The following is a 24,141-nucleotide window of genomic DNA, read 5'->3' on the forward strand; positions in this document are numbered from 1 at the left end:
CATCATGCTGGGCTTCTCTGATTAACCCCCTTTTTGAAGGTGGACGCCCGCCCCCCTCGAGAGAACGTGAAAGCATCCATGGTGTTAGAGCACACCTTGCCTCCGTTGGCTGCTCCTTCTACAACAGGGTGTGGTGCATTCTCACTGACAGTTCTCTATACTCTCTGTCTGCGCACAAACATGCCTACCTCACAGCTGTGGTACAGGGGAAGTAGGCACAAAAGAAGTTCGCTACTGTTATAAAGGTGTTTGCTCACCTTCTAGGACAAACTTCCCCTCTACGAACAAAAATAGCTATTTTTAATCGCGCATAGCTGCGTCATAATTTAGTAGTCTGTCACAATTTTGAGTGGCACTAGGCGGGGTGGGGGTCTGAGACAACAATGTCTATTTACCTGTGCATTGCAGTGTGGAGAGGTGTGGACCAGGGCAGCCAAAGTCCTGTTTTTTCATGGGATCACAATAATAATAATACAGCATTTTGTAAAGCACCAACAGCTACCTCACAAGGAGGTGTCCCGGCGCTAGGAAGAACACTGTTGACCTGGAGGTTGAAACAGGGAGCTTAGCGTGGTTGGGTGAAGAGCCAGGTCTTCAGCAGCCGTTTGAAGCAAGGTTCAGAGGGGGCTTGCTGAATAGCTGAGGGCAAGGAGTTCCATAACATTGTGACATTTGCCGAGAAAGTTTGGCCACCCAATCGAGCCTTTTTAGCTCGTGGGACGACAAGTTGAACACGGCTATTGGAACGAAGCGTACGGGCCTGTACATATCTCGGGAGCCGGATTTTCAAGTACTTAGGACAGGTGCCAAACAGAGATCTAAAGGCCAAATTGAGTGCTTTGAATTTGATTCTGTTGGTAACTGGCAGCCAGTGTAGTGATCGCAGATACGGAGAGACTGAGTGCTTAAAAGGGATCTGCAATAACAGTCTCGCAGCCGCATTTTGGACCAACTGGAGTTTTTGAGTCAGGTATTTAGGTAAGCCCAGATAGAGTCCGTTGGCGTAGTCCAGCCTAGATGTTACTGTGGCATGGATTACAGTTTTCCGACAACTCACAGGGAGAAGTCTCAGGATCCTGCGGAGATTCCTCAGCTTACACAGACAGCAGCCAACTACCTGTTGAATATGCGAGGTAAAGGACAGGCTGTCATCCCACCTCACTCCCAGATTTTTTGCCGAGAGACTAGGTGAAGGCGCTTGGCCCATCTCCGCTGGCCACCATAGCTCTGCGGGAGGAGGGGGGCCTTTACCAAAAAAGATCACCTCCGTTTTATTGGCGTTTAGTTTTAATTTGTTCGCGTTCATCCAACAGGCTACATTTCGGAGGCAGCCCCGAAAGTTCGCGAAGGACTCCTGCGACACCTCTAAGTATGGAAATACCAACTGGGTGTCATCAGCATATGAGATTGCCTTGACACCCCAGTTGGCAATCAACGCAAAAAGAGGAGCGAGGTAGATATTGAACAAAAGGGGGCTGAGTGCCGACCCTTGCGGAACGCCACAGCTGATGACTTTGGGTGATGAAGAGACAGTCCCCAATGCCACCTTTTGCGTTCTCTGAGACAGATACAAATGTAGCCATCCCAAAGCTTTGTCACAGATGCCTGTCTCAGTCAGTCGCATCAAGAGCCTGGCGTGATCAACCGTGTTGGCAAAACATTATATGGTCTGTGTGTTCTTTCGTCTTATTTAACACTGCAATGTATTTCAGACTGATTTCAGAAGGACATACTGAAAGGCGATTTGCCCAAGGAGCGATAGGAAAAGTGTCTACCTATTCTGCCCCTGCCGCCTAAACAATCTTTGCATACACTGGTTATTAAAAGGTTTCAAAGCAAACACAAGGAGATGATGGACGGAGTGCTGAAACTTTTCAGAAACTCACCCCCAGTCACAGATCTGGGTTGAATCCATCATCGTTCTTTAGTTCACTTCGCCACCTCAGTTCAGACCCAGCTATATGCAAATCAGTCTTGACCCTGTGCCTCATGGGAACAGTCCAGCTCGAACTGCCAAGCCAGGTGTTCCCTGAACCAGAAACAAGCATCCTGGGACCGGTTTCTGGGTAACACCCTTTATCAAAAAGGCTAGCTTGAATCTAGTGGCAACGTGAGCAAGGGACCCAAGTCTGGGCATACCCTGCCAACTTAGGGCAAACAAAGCAAACACAAGGAGATGATGGACGGAGTCCTGAAACATTTCAGACACTCACCCCTAGTCACAGATCTGGGTTTCATCCATCATCATTCTTTAGCTCACTTCGGCACCTCAGTTCGAGCCCAGCTATATGCAAATCAGTCTTGACCCTGTGCCTCATGGGAACAGTTCAGCTCGAACTGCCAAGCCAGGTCTACCTGAACCGGAAACAAGCATCCTGGGACCGGTTCCTCGGTAACACCCTTCAGGTGAATGTATGACATTATTCTGCATGCTGTCCATCAATAGTTGTTTTTGCATTTTCCACCCCGAGTGGGACGAGTATACCGAGACGTGGGTCCCGTGCTCTTCATGCCACTGGAGTCAAGCTATCCTGGCTGAAGAGGGGTGAAACCCCAAAACCGGTCCTAGGATGCTTGTTTCCAGTTCAGGGAGGACCTGGCCTGGCAGTTTGGGCTGGACTGTTCCCATTGGGCACAGGGTCAAGACTGATTTACATATGGCTGGGTTCAAACTGGAATGGCATGGAGAGCGAAAAAACGATGGATTCAGGCTGTACTCTGGTGAATGTATGACATTGTTCTGCATTCTGTCCATCAATTGTTGTTGTTGCGTATTAAAAGGTTTTTTATGGATAACACCAGTATTTTCAGCTAGAATAGACACTGTCTGGAAGCTATAGTCTTGAGAACAGAGGGCAGGCACTGTATGCACTTCCTGCCAAACTGTTCCATGCATAAATCTAAGCACCAGAAAGCCATTTCAACTCTGCCTGGTTGCCCCACACCTTATTCCACAACAGGTAAATAAGTCAATGCAACTCTTAACAATTCATTTGGCCGAGCAGCGTTACAAAGGTTTATCCATATGTTTTGCAAACATGACTTAAAATATGACGTTTTGGCTAATTTTCTGGTAGGAATGAAATCTCTGGAAAATAGGAACATTTTGCTAAATTCAACAACTGCTTCCCTTGAAGCTATTGCTGATATTCAGAGTATTGTAAGCACATGACTAAGGAGGTTGCATTGCTGGAATATTAACAACTACTGTCCTATAAGAGCAGCTATGCAGGAAGGGTATCCTGTCCTGATTCACAGACTCTGTACAGCACCTCCCTATACTCGGAGGCAGGAGGTGCACATATCAGCCACAAAATACATTGAAATGGTTCCCCACTCTGCCAGGAGTTGTGGGAGTCTTTAGATCCAATTTTCTCTGAAAGTTAAAGAAGCGGATTGTGTCCCTATTTTGATTTAAGAAAGCCACGTGGCTTCTGGCCTCGCCATGGGTAATTATTCTAGGTTTATGAATTTGAAGAGGATGTCCTCGCATAAAGACTATTTTACAGTAAAGTTTCCTTTCCTTACGAGAAGTGGTCCTGTACCTTCATGGGACAATCCCATCACTGCTCAGCACGGCCTTTTGTGTATGAGACATGCAAAGTTGGCCAACCTTCTGCTGGTCCCCTCCCACCTACATCAGCTCTCACCACCTGCCCCCTATTCACGCAAGCTGCCCCACATACACCAGGACAAGTGCAGGCACAAGTACTGAGCAGCAGGTGTGAATTATCTATACTTCTGTTAAGGAGAGATGGAAATCACCAATAATTTGTGAGTGTTCTGGCAAGAATGGCGCTCTTACGTGGGAATTATCTCACTGAAGTAGTACACTTTAAGATAAATAGGTGGATGGGGCTCATACTCACTTCCAGCAGCAGGCGCACCACCTCCGTTTTCCCATAGAGGGCGGCCTCGTGCAGGGCGGTGCCCATCTTGGTCTGCCGGTTGATCTCGATGCCAGCCTTCAGTAGTTGCCTGTTGGAGAGGAAGATGCAGTGAGTACTGGTATCTGGGTGTAGTTTGGGAAGGCTCTGTATGTGCCCCAGGGGGGTGATCTTACCTTATTATCTCTTTGTGTCCATTTTTGGCTGCCAGGTGTAGAGGGGTAGTGTAGTTGGGGTCCCGAGGGTCCTTCGCCTGCCCCTCCAGCAGCGAGACACAAAGATGGCTGTTTAAGAGCAACTGCACCACCTAGTGTAAGTGGGAAGAAGCAGCAGAGACAGCAATCAGGAGGCAGAGACACCCTACAGAGGATTCTGGAGGGCTGCAAAAATAAGGGAGGAGCGCCACACCAAGGAGTGAGGTCTCTGCACAATGGAGCAAGAGGTGCCGCAAAGAGGAGCAAGAGGCGCTTGCAGACAGGAGCAAGAGGCGCTTGCAGACAGGAGCAAGAGGCGCCGCAGAGAGGAGAAAGAGGCGCCGCAGAGAGGAGAAAGAGGCGCCGCAGACAGTAGCAAGAGGCGCCGCAGACAAGAGCAAGAGGCATCGCAGAGAGGAGCAAGAGGCGTCGCAGAGAGGAGCAAGAGGCACTTGCAGACAGGAGCAAGAGGCGCTTGCAGACAGGAGCAAGAGGCGCTTGCAGACAGGAGCAAGAGGCGCTTGCAGACAGGAGCAAGAGGCGCTTGCAGACAGGAGCAAGAGGCGCTTGCAGACAGGAGCAAGAGGCGCTTGCAGACAGGAGCAAGATGCGCTTGCAGACAGGAGCAAGATGCGCTTGCAGTGAGGAGCTACAGGAGTCGCAGAGAGGAGCTAGAGGCATTGCAGAGAGAGGAGCGAGAGGCGCCGCAGAGAAGAGCTACAGGCGCCACAGAGAGGAGCAAGAGATGTCGCAGACAGGAGCAGGAGGCGCTTACATGAGCAAGAGGCGCATGCAGACAGGAGCAAGAGGCGCTTGCAGACAGGAGCAAGAGGCGCTTGCAGACAGCAGACAGGAGCAAGATGCGCTTGCAGACAGGAGCAAGATGCGCTTGCAGACAGGAGCAAGATGCACTTGCAGACAGGAGCAAGATGCGCTTGCAGACAGGAGCAAGATGCGCTTGCAGACAGGAGCAAGATGCGCTTGCAGACAGGAGCAAGATGCGCTTGCAGAGAGGAGCTACAGGAGTCGCAGAGAGGAGCTAGAGGCGCCGCAGAGAAGAGCTACAGGCGCCACAGAGAGGAGCTAGAGATGTCGCAGACAGGAGCAGGAGGCGCTTACATGAGCAAGAGGCGCATGCAGACAGGAGCAAGAGGCGCTTGCAGACAGGAGCAAGAGGCGCTTGCAGACAGGAGCAAGAGGCGCTTGCAGACAGCAGACAGGAGCAAGATGCGCTTGCAGACAGGAGCAAGATGCGCTTGCAGACAGGAGCAAGAGGCGCTTGCAGACAGGAGCAAGAGGCGCTTGCAGACAGGAGCAAGAGGCGCTTGCAGACAGGAGCAAGAGGCGCTTGCAGACAGGAGCAAGAGGCGCTTGCAGACAGGAGCAAGAGGCGCTTGCAGACAGGAGCAAGAGGCGCTTGCAGACAGGAGCAAGAGGCGCTTGCAGACAGGAGCAAGAGGCGCTTGCAGACAGGAGCAAGAGGCGCTTGCAGACAGGAGCAAGAGGCGCTTGCAGACAGGAGCAAGAGGCGCTTGCAGAGAGGAGCAAGAGGCGCTTGCAGAGAGGAGCAAGAGGCGCTTGCAGAGAGGAGCATGAGGCGCTTGCAGAGAGGAGCATGAGGCACTTGCAGAGAGGAGCATGAGGCGCTTGCAGAGAGGAGCATGAGGCGCTTGCAGAGAGGAGCAAGAGGCGCTTGCAGAGAGGAGCAAGAGGCGCTTGCAGAGAGGAGCAAGAGGCGCTTGCAGAGAGGAGCAAAAGATGCCACAGAGAGGAGCAAGAGGCGCTTGCCGAGAGGAGCAAGAGGCGCCGCAGAGAGGAGCAAGAGGCGCTTGCAGAGAGGAGCAAGAGGCGCTTGCAGAGAGGAGCAAGAGGCGCTTGCAGAGAGGAGCAAGAGGCGCTTGCAGAGAGGTGCAAGAGGCGCTTGCAGAGAGGAGCAAGAGGCGCTTGCAGAGAGGAGCAAGAGGCGCTGCAAAGAGGAGCAAGAGGCGCTGCCGAGAGGAGCAAGAGGCGCCGCCGAGAGGAGCAAGAGGCGCCGCCGAGAGGAGCAAGAGGCGCCGCCGAGAGAAGCAAGAGGCGCCGCCGAGAGAAGCAAGAGGCGCTGCAGTGAGGAGCAATAGGCCCGGCAGAGAGGAGCAAGAGGTGCCGCAAAGAGGAGCAAGAGGCGCCGCAGAGAGGAGCAAGAGGCGCTTGCAGAGAGGAGCAAGAGGCGCTTGCAGAGAGGAGCAAGAGGCGCTTGCAGAGAGGAGCAAGAGGCGCTTGCAGAGAGGAGCAAGAGGCGCTTGCAGAGAGGAGCAAGAGGCGCTTGCAGAGAGGAGCAAGAGGCGCTGCAGAGAGGAGCAAGAGGCGCTGCAGAGAGGAGCAAGAGGCACTGCCGAGAGGAGCAAGAGGCGCTGCAGAGAGGAGCAAGAAGCGCCGCAGAGAGGAGCAAGAGGCGCCGCAGAGAGGAGCAAGAGGCGCCGCAGAGAGGAGCAAGAGGCGCCGCAGAGAGGAGCAAGAGGCGCCGCAGAGAGGAGCAAGAGGCGCCGCAGAGAGGAGCAAGAGGCGCCGCAGAGAGGAGCAAGAGGCGCCGCAGAGAGGAGCAAGAGCGCTGCATAACAAGAGACAGAGTATTGAAGAGCAAGGGCGCTTGCAGAGAGGAGCAAGAGGCGCTTGCAGAGAGGAGCAAGAGATGCCACAGAAAGGAGCAAGAGGTGCTTGCCGGGAGGAGCAAGAGGTGCTTGCCGGGAGGAGCAAGAGGTGCTTGCCGGGAGGAGCAAGAGCTAGAGGCGCCGCAGAGAAGAGCTACAGGCGCCACAGAGAGGAGCTAGAGATGTCGCAGACAGGAGCAGGAGGCGCTTACATGAGCAAGAGGCGCATGCAGACAGGAGCAAGAGGCGCTTGCAGACAGGAGCAAGAGGCGCTTGCAGACAGGATCAAGAGGCGCTTGCAGACAGCAGACAGGAGCAAGATGCGCTTGCAGACAGGAGCAAGAGGCGCTTGCAGACAGGAGCAAGAGGCGCTTGCAGACAGGAGCAAGAGGCGCTTGCAGACAGGAGCAAGAGGCGCTTGCAGACAGGAGCAAGAGGCGCTTGCAGACAGGAGCAAGAGGCGCTTGCAGACAGGAGCAAGAGGCGCTTGCAGAGAGGAGCATGAGGCGCTTGCAGAGAGGAGCAAGAGGCGCTTGCAGAGTGGAGCATGAGGCGCTTGCAGAGAGGAGCATGAGGCGCTTGCAGAGAGGAGCATGAGGCACTTGCAGAGAGGAGCATGAGGCGCTTGCAGAGAGGAGCATGAGGCGCTTGCAGAGAGGAGCAAGAGGCGCTTGCAGAGAGGAGCAAGAGGCGCTTGCAGAGAGGAGCAAGAGGCGCTTGCAGAGAGGAGCAAAAGATGCCACAGAGAGGAGCAAGAGGCGCTTGCCGAGAGGAGCAAGAGGCGCCGCAGAGAGGAGCAAGAGGCGCTTGCAGAGAGGAGCAAGAGGCGCTTGCAGAGAGGAGCAAGAGGCGCTTGCAGAGCGGTGCAAAAGGCGCTTGCAGAGAGGAGCAAGAGGCGCTGCAAAGAGGAGCAAGAGGCGCTGCCGAGAGGAGCAAGAGGCGCCGCCGAGAGGAGCAAGAGGCGCCGCCGAGAGGAGCAAGAGGCGCCGCCGAGAGAAGCAAGAGGCGCCGCCGAGAGAAGCAAGAGGCGCTGCAGTGAGGAGCAATAGGCCCGGCAGGGAGGAGCAAGAGGTGCCGCAAAGAGGAGCAAGAGGCGCCGCAGAGAGGAGCAAGAGGCGCTTGCAGAGAGGAGCAAGAGCGCTGCATAACAAGAGACAGAGTATTGAAGAGCAAGGGCGCTTGCAGAGAGGAGCAAGAGGCGCTTGCAGAGAGGAGCAAGAGATGCCACAGAAAGGAGCAAGAGGTGCTTGCCGGGAGGAGCAAGAGGTGCTTGCCGGGAGGAGCAAGAGGTGCTTGCCGGGAGGAGCAAGAGGTGCTTGCCGGGAGGAGCAAGAGGTGCTTGCCGGGAGGAGCAAGAGGTGCTTGCCAGGAGGAGCAAGAGGTGCTTGCCAGGAGGAGCAAGAGGTGCTTGCCGGGAGGAGCAAGAGGCGCTTGCAGAGAGGAGCAAGAGGCGCTTGCAGAGAGGAGCAAGAGGCGCTTGCAGAGAGGAGCAAGAGGCGCTTGCAGAGAGGAGCAAGAGGCGCTTGCAGAGAGGAGCAATAGCGCTGCAGAGAGGAGGAAGAGCGCTGCAGAGAGGAGGAAGAGCGCTGCAGAGAGGAGCAAGAGGCGCTGCAGAGAGGAGCAAGAGGCGCTGCAGAGAGGAGCAAGAGCGCTGCAGAGAGGAGCAAGAGCGCTGCAGAGAGGAGCAAGAGGCGCTGCAGACAGGAGCAAGAGGCGCTGCAGACAGGAGCAAGAGGCGCTGCAGACAGGAGCAAGAGGCGCTGCAGACAGGAGCAAGAGGCGCCGCAGAGAGGAGCAAGAGGCGCTGCAGAGAGGAGCAAAAGCGCTGCAGAGAGGAGGAAGAGCGCTGCAGAGAGGAGCAAGAGGCGCTGCAGAGAGGAGCAAGAGGCGCTGCAGAGAGGAGCAAGAGGCGCTGCAGACAGGAGCAAGAAGCGCTGCAGACAGGAGCAAGAGGCGCTGCATAGAGGAGCAAGAGGCGCTGCAGAGAGGAGCAAGAGGCGCTGCAGAGAGGAGCAAGAGGCGCTGCAGAGAGGAGCAAGAGGTGCTTGTTGGGAGGAGCAAGAGGCGCTTGCAGAGAGGAGCAAGAGGCGCTGCAGAGAGGAGCAAGAGGCGCTGCAGAGAGGAGCAAGAGGCGCTGCAGAGAGGAGCAAGAGCGCTGCAGAGAGGAGCAAGAGCGCTGCAGAGAGGAGCAAGAGCGCTGCAGAGAGGAGCAAGAGGCGCTGCAGACAGGAGCAAGAGGCGCTGCAGACAGGAGCAAGAGGCGCTGCAGACAGGAGCAAGAGGCGCCGCAGAGAGGAGCAAGAGGCGCTGCAGAGAGGAGCAATAGCGCTGCATAACAAGAGACAGAGTATTGAAGAGCAAGGGAAACAGTTATGGGCAGCAAAGGACACAGAGCTAGGCTTAGCAAGAGATAAAGACCTACGAGAGTAGGAATATACGGCAACGAGGATAAAGGCAAGGGATAAAGACCAAAGGAGGAGGAAAGGACCAATGAGTAGTGATGGAAACAGCTCTGAATCACTTGATCCTCGCAGCTCTGTGCCTTTCCTCCTCAAAGCTCTGTATCCTTTGCTCCTCATGGTTCTGTATCCCTTGCTCCTACCACCAATAGGACGAACATTGGATACAGTGCTACGGGGAAGAAAGTACAAAGAGATATGAGGAGCAATGGATACAAATCTGCAACGGACACAAGGAAGGGCAGAAGCTAGAGTTATGAGAAGCGCGGCACACTGAGCTATGAGGAGTAATTGATAAGAGCTAGAAGAAGTGAGGGATACACAGCTAGAAGCAGTGAGGGATACCGACCCATGAGGAACAAAGGACACACAGCAACCAGAGATACAGGGGGTCCAAAAGCAGGATGGAAGCGTTATAGAGACCGTTTTGACTCAACCTCTCACCTTGAGGCGGCCAAACTCGCAGGCCAGATCCAAGGGGGTTTTCTTGGCCTTGTTGACATGGCAGGGATTCGACTGGTGCTGCAGCAATGTCTCCGACTGTAGAAAAAAAGGATGCATCAGAATAGTGTGGTGGTATGGAGTATCCCTTCCATCCCGCCACAGGGCTGGACACAGGTCAGTGTATGAGAATAAAGCACTGGCCAGGCTCCGCCATTTTCACCCCATGATCAAGTCCATGTGGAAGCCACTCGCATCGCACCTGCTACCTCCAGAATCCATTCAAAAGCCAATGGTGCCGCAGGGCAGGTGGAGGAAGGCAGAGCACTAGAAAGATATTTTCATCCCACTTCTACACCTCTGACCCACTCACGGTCATTCCGATATTAGTACTTGAGATCTTAAGAGGGACAACAAGATAAATACAGAGACGGAGATTGCACAAGACAGGGGGAGAGCGAAAGCGACTCGGTCTCCCTAAGGGACAATCTTACATGGACTGTTGTAAAGTGTGTAATGGTTGAAGGAATCAAGGACCTATTAGGTTAGCACTGCTTGCAGTCCCTGCTGCAAAGGCTTTTTTCTGGGGGGGTTTGAGTCCATTTCATGAGCCTCCTTTGATTGGCCATTATCTACACACCTCAAATGAGGAATAGGGCTGACTGGGCCAGCAGTGCCTTTGTGTATATTACCCTTATAAGGTGTTGAGAGGATGTTCATCCCTAAGGAGATGGAAGGCCTGGGATTTTCAGCACAACTTCCTGTCCTAATAATGAAGGGAGTCTTTGGAACACTGTATTGTTAATTTCCTTCCTTTCCTGCACTCTATACTGGGCTGTAAATTCCAAGTAAGGCTTTACAGATGAGATGCTGAAGCAATCATGGCCAGCAGGCTACCCATACTTCCCCCCCCGCCATCTTTCCCTCTTTTAACCATTCCTTCTTTTCCCATGCAACCCTCTACTCACCACTTCGTAGTGCCCGTACTGCGCGGCCAGGTGCAGGGGGATCTGGCCATCCTGGGAGGCCATGTTGACATTAGCCGAGGCACGAAGCAGAAGGCGCACAGGCTCTGGTTTTCCCTGCCATGCGGCATAGTGCAGAGGACGCATTCCTGTGGGGGTAAAGATACCTTATTTACAATACAACCAGTGCTCCTGACAGCACCCTCTCATTGTTTCCAGGTTATGGTGAAGAGGCTGAACACAGGACTAGCAAGGCGGCATACGTGCAGAGAGACATAACTCAGAATTCTCTGCACTTTACAGAGGAGATCTGGAATAGTGGACTCTGAAGAGGGGCGAGAATGAGAATCCTGGTCCTTTGAGAGAGGTGGGATTGGGAATACTGGTCTCTGGAAAGAGGTAGGATCTGGAATACTTATCCTTTTAGAGAGGTGACAATGGGAATGCTCGTCTAAGGTGAGGTGGAATGCGGAAAGCTAGCCGGGGAGATCAGGAATGTTAGTCTCTGGAGAGAGATGAGAATACTGTTCTCTGTGAAGGGGTGGGATCAGATATAAGGGTCACTGAAGAGAGTAGAAATCTAGAATTCTGGTCTCTGCAAAGAGGTCAGATCGGGAACACTGGTCTTTGGGGCGAGTTGGGAATGGGAGCACCCCGTCTGTATTCTTTGGCAACAATCATTATGGTAAACCCATATGGTTGGGGGAGGTATAAAGGATGGGCATGACTGGGGACAGGCTGTATCCAAGGAGAAAGGGTAGAAAAGAAATAGTGCGAGGCTAGGAGAAACAGAGCGAGGAGACACCTTAAATGGGAACATCATGTGGAGGAAGGAGCTGCAATGGGAAATATCATGAAGGTCAGGAGACCGATATAAAGGGAATACCATGTGGTTCAGAAGACTAGAATGAGAATACCAGGAGACTGGTGAGACTCTAAACTCCACCTAACTGGTGAGACATGGGAAACTGGAAGATCACATGGCTGAGGAAAGCAGGGGGAATGGAAATACAATTTGAGGTAGGCCACTGCGTGGCGAGTGACCAGAGTAGCCAATGGAAATACTGTGATTTGGTAGACAAGACGAACGAGGAGTATCAGAAGGAAACATTTGGGAATTGGAAAACCAAACTGTTAGAGGGAGAGGCTGTAATATAAAAGCTGTATGTATAGCGAGAGGTCACTGTGTGGGGGAGATATGGGGGTTGCGAGTGGGAAGGTTGTGGCTGGGGGAGACACAGGACTGGGAATGTCGTGTGGATATGGAGTTGGGAATGGGGATACTAAGTTGTCGGGGAAAGGGGTAGTAATGCAAAAACGTTGTGGATGGAGGAAGAGATGCAACTGGGAAGTCTGTGGAGTAAGTGATAAAGTCGTGAATGGGAGTATAGTGTGGCTAGGAATGCTGGTGGAAAAGATGCCACCATGTGGTTAGCCAAAGCTAGCCATGGTAGTCCTGTGTGTGAATTAAGAAGACAGGCGAGAACAGAACAGGACCATCATGGAGATGGTGCGACAGGCGGGAATGGAAATGCTCTCTGGCTACGCGGGGCATCAAGAAAGGAACACTGTGGCCAGGCTGATTTTGGAATGGGAAACAACTGGTTTCGGAATGCACTACTCCTACCATTGCCATCCTTGATGTCCACCGCCGCCTGCGTCTCCAACAGCAATGAGACCAGCTCAGAGCTACCGCTGAGGGCTGCGTGATGCAGCGCCGAGAACCTGTGCAGAGAATCCAAGTGTTAGAACTATGTAGAGCAAGGGAGTGACTTCAACCACACCACACAAGAAAACCAAAGCCCTGTGCTAATCCACCATCTTACATTTGGTACCTTCATCCTCCTGAACTCAGAGTCACCTTAAGCCTGGTGTCTACTGTCTCGGTTGACAAGAATATCAGCTTAAATTCCTCCCCAACCACCAACCAACCCGGTTTGATGCCTTAACACCAGTAGTAAGATACTAGTGTCCCCATAGTGCTCGCTGGCCTCCCACCTCAGATGCCAGGAAAGAGACATCTCTTTTGCCCATCCTTTCACCCTCTTTCTGTACTCATTTTAGAAGACCGTACCATTTACTGAGTTCAAAGGAGAACATGGTGGTTCAGCAGGCTGTGGTATTTGTATTTATGTAGCGCTTCCTGTACTCCTTGAAAGATACAAAGCACTTTCAAGCAGAGGGCCTGCAACACAACTAGGGCTCATTTTGCCCTTGAACAGATCAGTGGTGGTGCAAAACGTCTTTACCCTCGGCCAAAACCCAGCCGCCTTGACACATGTGATCTAAATAATGGCAGCCACCGTCCAAAACTAAAGAGAAATAAACATTGCGAACTAGGTGCCATGCCCTCAAGAATAACCGTTCTCCCCTTTCAGGCAGTTACTGAATTACACACACGTTCAACTGAAAGCATTTGCGGCTCTTGTGTCAGTTGAAGATTACTTACCGTTGAAATTGTTCTATTCTGTACAAAGAGCATCAATGACGCACCCCTTTGTGGCATTTTTCCGGCAAGTACAACAATTCGTATCCAGGGGGAGTAGCTTTAGTTTCTTATGGATTTCTTTCACGTTATCTAGCATGTATGGACCAACCATATCTGGAGCCACCCCCCAGGAGCTCTTCCACCTTCCAAGATGGTTCAGCTCACAAGCCAGGTCTATAATTTTAGGGCAAACATTCCCCTACTTCTTGAGGAATTTAAGCTGGTATTCTTGGTCAACCGAGACACGTAATGATTTTGGTGAAAACCTTTTCTGCATGAATAATGCACTGAAGTAGTGCCAAGTTTCTCACACAGCCAACGGAAAGTGTACATCTCCAAACAAGATCACAAGGTTCAATCCTTGGCCTTTTCAATACTTGATGCTGCCAAAAAGGGTGCTCATGTATGCCAACGTGCAGTAGGTTTTCCGTCACATGGGCACAGCTCCCCAGCAAATGGGCACAGATGAGCAGCTTACTTCACACTGGATACCTAGTTAACCACTGAAGTGTGATAACTTCATCATCATGGACACTGCCTGGAACTGAACTAGCGATCAAGAGGTGGAAGACTCAAAATCATGCCAAACCGCAGACTTTTCCAGTCAGTCCTTCCTAATATCACATGGAAAGCTATGGGGACCTCGGACCAACGCTTTAACTAGTAGGTTCACCACCTCATCAGAACAACCAAAAGAGCCTCATTCACAGACCGCCTCGACAACAACGCCCACAACAGCAAAGAGCTCTTCAACATCGTGAAAGAATTCTCCAATCCCAGCTCCTGCACCAACGACATCCCGCCGTCGCAAGCTCTGTGCGACACCCTCGCCGCCTTCTTCCACCACAAGATCACCGACATCCACAACAGCTTCAACACTCAGATCAACCCAACGCACCCCACCACGACAAGCACACCCAACCCCACCGACCACGACCTTCTGACCACATAGACCAACGTGCGCACCGAAGACATAATCGAGACCATGAGCACCATCCACTCAGGCGCCCCTTCGGACCCTCTCCCCCACCACATCGCCAACAAAGCCAACAGCCTCATCGCACCCCACCTGTGCAACATCATCGACCTCTCCTTCGAAACCGCCACTTTCCCTGAGAGCTAGAAGCACGCCGAGATCAACGCCCTCCTGAAGAAACCCAAGGTGGACCCGAGCGACATCAAGAACTTCCGGCCAATCTCCCTGCTTCCGTTGCCAGCGAAAGTCATTGAAAAGACCGTCAACACCCAGCTCACCCGCTACATAGAAGACAACAACATCTTGGACCCGTTCCAGTCTGGCTTTCGCAGCAACCACAGCACCGAAGCCGCCCTCATCGCCGCCACAGACGACATCAGAATCCTCCTCGACAACGGCGAGACAGCAGCCCTCATTCTCCTGGACCTCTCCGCCGCTTTCGACACCGTCTGCCACCACACTCTCCGCACATGCCTCTACGTCGCTGGGATCCGTGACAAGGCCCTGGACTGGACCACCTCCTTCCTCACCGGCAGAACGCAGAGAGTCCTCCTCCCCCGTACCAATCCAGAACTACCAAAACCATCTGCGGCGTCCCTCAGGGATCTTCCCTCAGCCCGACGCTGTTCAACGTCTACATGGCCCCCCTCGCCCGCATCGCCAGACTTCACGACCTCTACATAATCTCCTACGCTGACACCCAGCTGATCCTCTCCCTCACCAAGGACCCCCTCCTCGCCAAATCCAACCTGCACCAGGGGATGAAGGCCATCGCCGACTGGATGGAGGCAAGCCGGCTCAAATTGAACTCGGACAAGACGGAGATCCTCATCCTTGGGCCCAACCCATCGGCGTGGGACGACTCATGGTGCCCTCCTTCCCTGGGAACACCCCCAACACCGACCAACCACGCACGCAACCTAGGGATCATCCTCGACTCCACGCTCAGCATGACCAACCAAGTCAACGCAGTCTCCTCCTCAAGCTTCCGCACCCTCCGTAGCTCCGCAAGATCTACAAATGGATCCGAACGAACACTCGGAAAACAGTCACCCACACCCTCATCAGCAGCCGACTCGACTACGGAAACGCCCTCTACGCCGGAGCCCCGGCCAAACTCATCAGCAGACTCCAAAGAATCCAGAACGCCTCCGCACGCCTGGTCCTAGAAGTCCCTCACAGAGACCACATCACCCCCCACCTGAGAGACCTGCATTGGCTCCCCGTCTGCAAAAGAATCACCTTCAAACTCATGATCCACGCACACAAAGCACTCCACAAGACCGGCCCAGCCTAGCTCAACAGCAGACTCTCCTTCTACGCACCCAACAGGAAACTCTGCTCCGCCGACCTTTCCCTGGCCGCCGTCCCGCGCATCCACAGAACCACCTCCGGCGACAGATCCTTCTCCCACCGCTCCGCCAAGACCTGGAACGCCCTCCCCCTCCACCTACGACAGACTACAGACCTCCCGGCATTCAGAAGACTGCTCAAGACCTGGCTCTTCGACCACTGACTGCAGTCTCCCCCCCCGCCCTCCGCCCCAGCGCCTTGAGACCCTAGCGGGTAGGTAGCGCGCTTTACAAATTACTTGATTGATTGATTGATAGGTTGCATTTTAATTCTGCCTGGTGACATGGCCACCTTACAACCTTGGTGAGGGAGAGGAGGGGAGGGAAGGCTAGTGCTGAATTTGCAAAAGTGCCCGAAGTTTTGCTCAGAGGCTCGCTGCCAGCGCATTGGATGTTGGGGGTGCGAAGGCCAAGGCTGCATAGTCTTAATTCCACCTCATGTCTCTCATCCACCACCAGTATCTCCCTGCCCCTTTATCTCACTTTTTCACGTTCTTCATCCGTGCTTTCTTTCTTGGTCACTGTTGTCCATATTTCTCTCCCTCCTTCTGTCCCCCTTTTGTGTTTTTCTCTCTCGTTCTGAGTAAATGTCTGATGGAGGTAGACGATAGCACCCAGAGGGACTCAGTTATTCATTTCAAGGCGCAAGGCCACCAGCACAGTGGTGGCAAAGTTTGGAACCCGGCCCTCGACTGAGCTTTAATAGTGGAAAGCTTCCAAGTGAATCCAGCATTTATCACATACTTACGTATGTAAACATACGTGTGAATGCATAATGCCAACCTCGGGCAAACAATGGCATACCATGGGACTGTCTTGTTTTTCCAAAGTAATATCGTGCTGGGCAGAGATGAGCCAAACTCCATTGGAAATTCCAAGCATAATTTGGTGGAGTTCCAATTGTGCCCACTGGCTGCACACACGAGCACACCATGGCAGTCCAGTGCCACAATGATGCCAGCTCACAGATCAATCAGGCATACCAAATGAATGCACCCACTGTTCACGGTCTGGGTCCCTCTTCATACCCTTTCTCTGCTGCCAGAATTTCTTTTCATTTCTGTCCAGGGTTTGCGTCCTCAAATTGGGTTACAAGCAGGCATGGAAGCCGAGGCCGATGGGGCTCATTCTATGTAACTGAGGCTGCTGGGCACACCCAAAAAATACCACTGGCAGGAAGAGAGTACAAGGGACAGAGAGACAGCAAAACAGAGAACAAGGGACCACGTGCTCAGAAGGAGAGTGTCAAGTGTAGCAAAGGCAGAGAGAACATGAGTATCAAAAGGAAGGGCCACCCTAGCCACAAACTGCAAAAACACTAGAGGTGCATAAACTATATTGGCATCCAAGGCAAGCTGTTATTCTTCAGTATGAAAGTCTACTAATGTAGTAGCTGCACGCCTGAAACTGGTATTTACAGCACTGAATCAAAGTTACACTCCAAGATAGGTAATTCCTAACTCTGCTTAAATAAAGCGGATTGGGATTCGATGCATAGACTTATTTTTCTTGAATTCGTAAATAGCAAGAATAAGGGGCTCGTAATACACCAAATTAGTGCATACTACCCTAATATATCTTGAAATCGGTAAAGATATGATGAAAAAAAAATCAGATAGTTTCATGAAACTCTTGAACAAGCAGTAAGAGAAGCTAGTGCTTTGCATTATAAACAACATTGCTTACTACATGAACCAATTACTAGCCTTTGTTGATGCTCTTTCTGGTGGATACTCTAACCACTGAATCTGCACCTTCAGAATATCCCCAGGCGCCTAGCTAAATCCAGAAGATTTAAACAGCATCTCTACCGTGCACCAGCAGGTGGCCCCATGCGGATTCACGCCGGCTTTGTTCTGCCCAGAAGGGATGATGAAGGCAGGGGCGGGCGGCCTTAGGCATGTGCAAGCTGTGCACCTGCACAGGGCAGCCAAACCCTAGGGGCCGCCACGCCAATATTTCTCCTTAATATAATAATCCTCTGAGGATGGATACATATTTGCGTTGCGGCCCCTGGCAGGGATTTGGCGGCCTCCGGCTCGGTTCCACTTCCAAACACCCTGACCCCCCCCTCTTCACTGGCCTCCGTTCTTCTGGAGGCCCCCTATCTACGCTCCCTGCCCAGGGCCGCCTAGAGCCGCCCTTGATGAAGGCATATAAAAGCGTCACCCTTGGCATCTACGTTAGTTTGTTTATTTCTTGACTCGGTCCATGCCCTTGGATGCAGAGCCCAACAATCAGCAGAGGTTTCAGTATACATATCTCTAACATGGGGCCTTTTTAGATGGAAAAAGAGTCCATTCTTCACCTTAATACATACCAAAGCAGTACCTCCTGAGGGGGTGGATATGTGGAATGCCTCAGACCAAAAAGTCCAGCAAGTCTAAGTAGGCACTATGCCTTTACTATCAGACCAGGTGATCAAGGCAGTAGCGTTTTGTGAATATGTGTACTGACACCCATGTCACAGCCTGACATGTCAAGGACATGCACTCCCCATGCGTGCCGTAGTGTTAGCAACCACGGCCCTAGCAGAATGGGCCCACAATCCTTGAGGAGTGTTTTTTGGCCATTGTGTAGCAGATTTTAATGCATGTGTTATCCAACTTGACAAAGGACTTGTTTTGCACTGCCTTGCATTTCTTTGCACCAAAAAAACGCACAAAGCTGATCATCCACCCAACGATCTTTGGTACGATCGATTTAAAAGGGGTCCAGCTGATGGAGCCTCTCCTGCTCTTTAGAGGGATGAGGAGGCGCAAAGAATGTTGGGAGAGTGATGGACAGCCTAATGTTAGGGGAAACATAACTTCAGGCAAAAAGGCTGCCCTGGTCCTCAACAACTTTAAGCTCTCTTAATGCTGCCACCTTACACCACCTTTAGAGTTCACTCATGTGACTCGACGAAATTACTGTGACCAGAAACACCATTTTCCAAGTCAGGAAATATAATGGGCACTTGTGCATTGGTTTGAATGGCGTGCACATGAGGAAATCTTGGCCCAAATTAAGGTTCCCACCGTTGAATCACAAAGGCTTTCGGCGGAAACAAATGGGTCAAACTTTAGGAAACCTCATCACAACAAGTGATTTGAACAACGATGGCTGGTCTGTAAACGTAAACAAGGTCAAAGGAGTTGACAAATAATCTTTAACTGTGCACACTATAAGTCCTTGCTGGACCAGAGATGAAACAAACAAGACATCTGATAGATTGGCCTGTAACTGGTCAGTATTGTGGGTGCCGCACTAGGCTACAAACTTGCAACATTGCCTGGTGTACACAGACTCTGTAGAGAGACTCCTAGCAGTGGGAATGACATCCACAACTTCAGGAGTAAAAATCAAACCTAGTCCACTGCTGCCTCTCAATTTCCATACATGGAGGTGTAGACTGCAGTTCAAGTGCAGGACCCTGCCCTACTGCTTCAACTGGTGATCCTCCTGAAGCAGTAGCCTGACTGGAGGACAGATACTTATGACCAGAAGTTCCGGGTACCACACACTCCTTGCCCAATCTACAGCCCCAAGGATGACTTGAGCCCAGTTGTTCCTTATCTTCAGAACTCACTGCGGAAGGTAGCGGCGGAAAAGCCAAAAGGCTCTGCTCTATTCAGAATGAGTCTTAAAAAGAGAGCCATCTCAGAAACTCCAGCATGCAAAGGTTTTGACACTGTGGGTTCTCGGAGGTGGCGAAAAGGTCTAGCCAGGATTCTGACCATTACTGGAAAATGCCAGGTGCTACCTCGGGGCTGTAACCAGCATTTGTGATTGCCAGGTACCGCAGGCTGAGTTCATCCACCCTGGTGTTCAAAGATCCCATCAGGTGGATTAAGGCCAGGGAAATGCCATGATGCTCCAGACAGCTCCGGCGATGCAGTGCAGAGGACCCTGGAGCCCACCCAGCCCTACTTGTTGCAGTACCACCTGGAGGTGGTGGTGTCCGTGAAAAGCTGATCAAGTCTCCCTTTGATGGATGTTAGGAAGGCTTTCAGCACCAGTCAAATGACCTACAACTCCAACAGGTTGATGTGAAGATAGATCTCTGCAGAAGATCAGAGTCTTCTGATCTCCACCTCTTTGAGATGACCTTCCAGTCCCAGCAGCGGTGCATCCACCACCAGTGTCCATTCAAGAACGGATAATATACATTTCTTTCATCCTGACCATCCTGGATGGCTTGAGCCCGGGTTGGCCTGAAATTCTTCAGCAACCGTAAGCAAGATCACGCCAATCATATTCCATAAAGTGTGGGAATATCTCCCCAGCAAACATCTGGCACTAACTGACCAGAAGGCAAAGCTGGCAGAGGAAAACGTCTGCTTCGCAAATATCTTGATTCGTTTTGACTCTGGAGTCATAGGGAAAGAACTGGGGGTTCTTCCTATTTTTGGAAGCCTGAATCACCAAACTTTCTGGAGTAGAGTGCTGCATCACCTCTACTGTCATTTCTAAAGGCTGATTGACTCTGATCAGATGCTGAACTGAAAAGTTATTGGAGTACTGTAGTGCGGCTCCAAGGCAAAGGCATGGGTCTGTCAGAATCGGATTGGACTGGATCCGGTTGCAGTGGTAGGACTTCAGGATGAGACCTCGGTCGGGGCACAGACAAGTTGGGTGCGGAGTCGGAAGGAACAATGTCAAAGGGGCCAGCTTGGATTTAGTGCTGCATTGGAAAGCGGTGCCGACGTTGGACCAGAGAGTGGTTAATGAGGCACAAACAGCATCAAACTGTATAGCTCCAGTAGCTTGGATTACATCGGGATCAGCTGAGGATTCAACTCTTCGGTGAGTAAACAGGCGTAAGCCAGGAGGCTCCCTGACTGATATCCTTGCAAATTGACTTCTAAGGCGGAGAGTGGCAGGACTGGGATGAATCCAATTAAGCGTTCTTGTGCTTCTGCTTCAACTTACTAGAAGGCTTGGACCATGAGAAAGACCTGTCCCAGGAACAGCTCTGAAAGCAGGAGGGGGGCTGCGCCCCCGACTTCCAGCGGGACTTCCATTCATTCTTTTGGTGCTTGGCAAAGTATAACATCACATTTCCGAATTGCCGTCAGAGTCTCCCACAAGAAATATATTTGTGACAGTCCCTACAAGACTAAAACCCTGTAGCTTTCAGTGGGAAAGGGATAAGCCCCAAACTCATCAACTGGCACGGAAAATTAGAAGCAAACTCTGGATCCACATACCAAGACGTGGAAAGAAAGTAACAGACATCGATATGCAGGGATGGTGTTTAAATGCAGCTCCATCAACACTTCCAAGGTGAACAAAGTTAACGCAGGGCATCATGGCGCCATCTATCAGTGTACAGGAGTAAATACGGTTTAAATCTTCCAGATCCAGTCTGGGGCCTGGATACATTTTAAAGGTGAGAAATCTGCAGTTAGAACTACCCATCAGAAATCTACTACCACTCCACATTAGATTTTATCTGAAATCAGCTCTAAATCACCAGAAACTCTAGAACTAATGAAGTATGATTACCAAAAGATCGAGGATTCTAGACTGGGATTACATAAATTGACCACATCTGCCTGTTCGGCTGTTCAGACTTATTTGTATGTCCAAAAACTAATTAGTGACTAATGGGATTTTATTACTAATGAGCACTTTTTAAAAGAGTATTGATGCCAATACTGCACATATGATCACCTCTACCCCTCTTAGCATTAATATTTGTTATCCCCTATTTACATTTTAAAATGTTTTATGGTGTTGTAAATAGGATATTTCTCTTACTTACCAGTAATCTTCATTATTACGAGTCCTAGCTTCTTGCCTTTTCACTTTTGGTCTTTCCCCAGAGACAGTCCTCCCTTTAATTAGTTCATTTTCTATGTCTGTGATTGTTTTACATCTTCCCTTCTACCCAATAACTTCCTCTATGATCCAAGGTACTTTCGGAGTACCAAACTTAAAATTAAGGGGGACCTCTATAGGAGGAAGTGATTCTTGGGACTGGGAGTAGGAAGGTATGACTCAAAGTAATGAAGAAACCCAGCAATTATTACAACTTTACCAGAGGACTAGTGTTTTCACACCCCACGCATAGCTTATGTTCAATGAATGTGTTTGATACACCCCAATCTGCTGCTCAAGATACATTTTTAATCCAAAATCCTCATGTCTCTGCCCAAGATGTAGCCATTCCCATATTCAATAAAGCACCCCTGATATAGGTTGATGCAATTGTATCCAATGATGTAAAGTACCTATTGCAAGTCGAACCCCTTCTTAGAAGTGCCACATGTTACAAAAGTCATTTGAATTGCAGAAGTAAGAAATACACTCAAGACACATAGATAATGCCTAGTGGACATCTAGGGTATGGGTGCAGTATCTCTTCAGGAGTTGAGGGATTAGAACATAAAACACAAATAACTAATTCCTGTTGTATAAGCACATAAAAAAAAGAAACCTTTGGCCTAAAAAGTGCAAATTCGAAAGATCCCTCTATCTTAAGCTCTCACATGCTTCCAGCTGAGGAGATAGCCACCATGAGAACAACCTTTGCAATCAGAATTCAATAACACCAAGCTGAGTGGTTCAAAAGACCTTCTGTAAGTCTCTCAATATCAAAGACAACCCCCATAAAGGCATGAGAGGAAAAATAAAAGGTCTACAATTAGAAAATACCCTTAACAGTTGAAAAAATAAAAGAATGACAGTTGACAAATCTCACCAAGGTGCCTTAAAGGCTCAGACATAGACCAAAGATTCTCAGAGTTGACTACGTCAATCCTAATTGGAAACTGTCGCTCAGGAAATTTAAAAGCTTTATATCAATTCAGGGTTCTAGGATGTTAACTTCTAAAACACCAATCTGTAAATTGAGTAATGTTTTTCATAGGAACAATGTGGTACACAATGAATGATGCGTAGTCCAGTTGTAGTATAAGATCCCTCTTTATTGACAGGTAGGTAGGTGGCAAGTTACAGAATAGTAAGATATAAGTATAAACCCCACCAGGAGAGAGCTTCCAGCTCCTCAGCCTGAGATGACCAACTGACTCTCTAGTTAGAGTCAGGCACTTAACATTCCATGATGTCACAGGACATTCTGATGCAGTGGTAGAGAGGGAAAATACATAGAACTATTTACCACACATCCTCTTCCGTTAACAAACAACAGCAAGAAAGAAGTCAAGACGGAGCAGAAGGATTCAGAGGAGACTGTAGACCTCAGAGCTAGTAAAAGATTTAAAAAGCAGGAAATTCAAGCATGAAAGCAGAAACAAAGAACAATAAAAAGAGGCATGTAGAAAGATAAACATAAGATGCACAGATGAATTAAATGCAAATTACATAACATGCCCATCCACCCTCCTTAATAAACAAGGTAGCGATCCTAGCAAATCAAGCAGAGTGTAACAACTTAATGACAAAATCAGTGCAGATGGAAATAAGCACAATGAAAAGAACATAGCAACCTACACAGAAAAGGAATGCCTTGCAAAAGAGACTAGTGCATGATATGCACTGACAACTTCCCCATAAAGGGTACACATAGAAAGGCAACCTTAAAACCGTGGAACAAAAAAAAACTTCCCAGGAAAGGGAACACCAGAGGAACTTAACACCCCTGGAACAAAGTAGACAGTAGCCACACTAAAGTGGCACAACTACACCAAAAAGGTAGCGCTGACAACGCACCTCAACTACCCACACAGAGTGATGCAAATTAGACCAATGCAGATAACCTCCCCTAACAAAAGGGTACACCATTGAACAATGTAGGAATTGTTCAAGATAACATCACTAATTGGCGGCGCTGACAACGCACACCACCTTCCCCAAAAAAGGGTACACAAAGATACTAATCTTTGAAATTTTCTAACAAACTAGTTACATGCAGACTACCTCTCCTAATAAAAGGGTACACCACGTGAAAGTGCGCAACGTAACTTCTCCAAAGAGTGACAACAAGACCCTAGGAAACTAATTGTAGGTACTGACTGGCACCATAACCCCATAACCTCCCTTAAGTAAGGGTACACCATAAGTACTAACTCTACGTACATGGATGGAGTAAGATAAGACACAAACACCCTAGCCGCCCAAGCAGGGTGAAACACAGGATACCCACCCTGTGAGACTAAAACCACAACATCCCCTATATATTTAAAGGGTACACCATAAAGTACAACATCGCCCTAGTTTCAAAGTATGGCATTGACTGGCCACAGACCCTCCCCTAAATAAGGGTACACTTTAGGGTTAAAACATTGCCTTAGGAACCAAACACAGATGGTAGTGTACAGCATAAATCGACCACTGACATACCACAATCTCTCAAATAAATAAATATAACAATCCATTATGCTCAACACACACACTAACCCACAACATACACTGAAAAACAAATAAGTTTAAGCATAAGCATAAGAATAAACAAAAGAATTTAGCTCCGGTGAGCGATATCTCACCCGAGGTCTTCTTAGCTAGGATTGTACAAAAGTTCTGATATTAGAGGCAACCTCTAACCAAGAGTTCATCTAAAGGTGGAACATTCACAATCCCCAGATTCTTGTAAACACGCCCTCTTGAAAATGGTAAGAGTCACATGCAATAGGTGATGTAGATGAAACTTAAAAAACATCAAGATGGAGATGTTTAAAACGTAATAAGAGTCACGAATTTAATGTCACATCCGAGTCCCAGTAAGGAACTCCTCTTGTAAGTGATAAGTTCCAAATGTGCCGAGAATGTTGAATAATATGGAGGAAGACACTAAAAGGGAAACATT

General features: G+C 50.1%; 1 protein-coding gene across 2 annotated transcripts in view; it reads right to left on the reverse strand.

The window, feature by feature from the left end:
- CASKIN2 (CASK interacting protein 2) overlaps positions 1-24,141 on the reverse strand; it is a 277,560-nt gene that overhangs the window by 116,299 nt on the left and 137,120 nt on the right. For both annotated transcript variants that reach the window (XM_078654526.1, XM_078654527.1), the window contains 5 exons: positions 12,201-12,298; positions 10,577-10,722; positions 9,612-9,707; positions 4,064-4,194; positions 3,870-3,978 (listed from right to left, as the gene is read on the reverse strand). In XM_078654526.1, the coding sequence (XP_078510652.1) occupies positions 3,870-3,978; positions 4,064-4,194; positions 9,612-9,707; positions 10,577-10,722; positions 12,201-12,298 (580 nt within the window). The remainder of the gene's footprint in view (positions 1-3,869; positions 3,979-4,063; positions 4,195-9,611; positions 9,708-10,576; positions 10,723-12,200; positions 12,299-24,141) is intronic.

This window comes from Lissotriton helveticus, chromosome 7 (assembly GCF_964261635.1).
Source record: "Lissotriton helveticus chromosome 7, aLisHel1.1, whole genome shotgun sequence".
Lineage (NCBI taxonomy): Eukaryota > Metazoa > Chordata > Amphibia > Caudata > Salamandridae > Lissotriton > Lissotriton helveticus.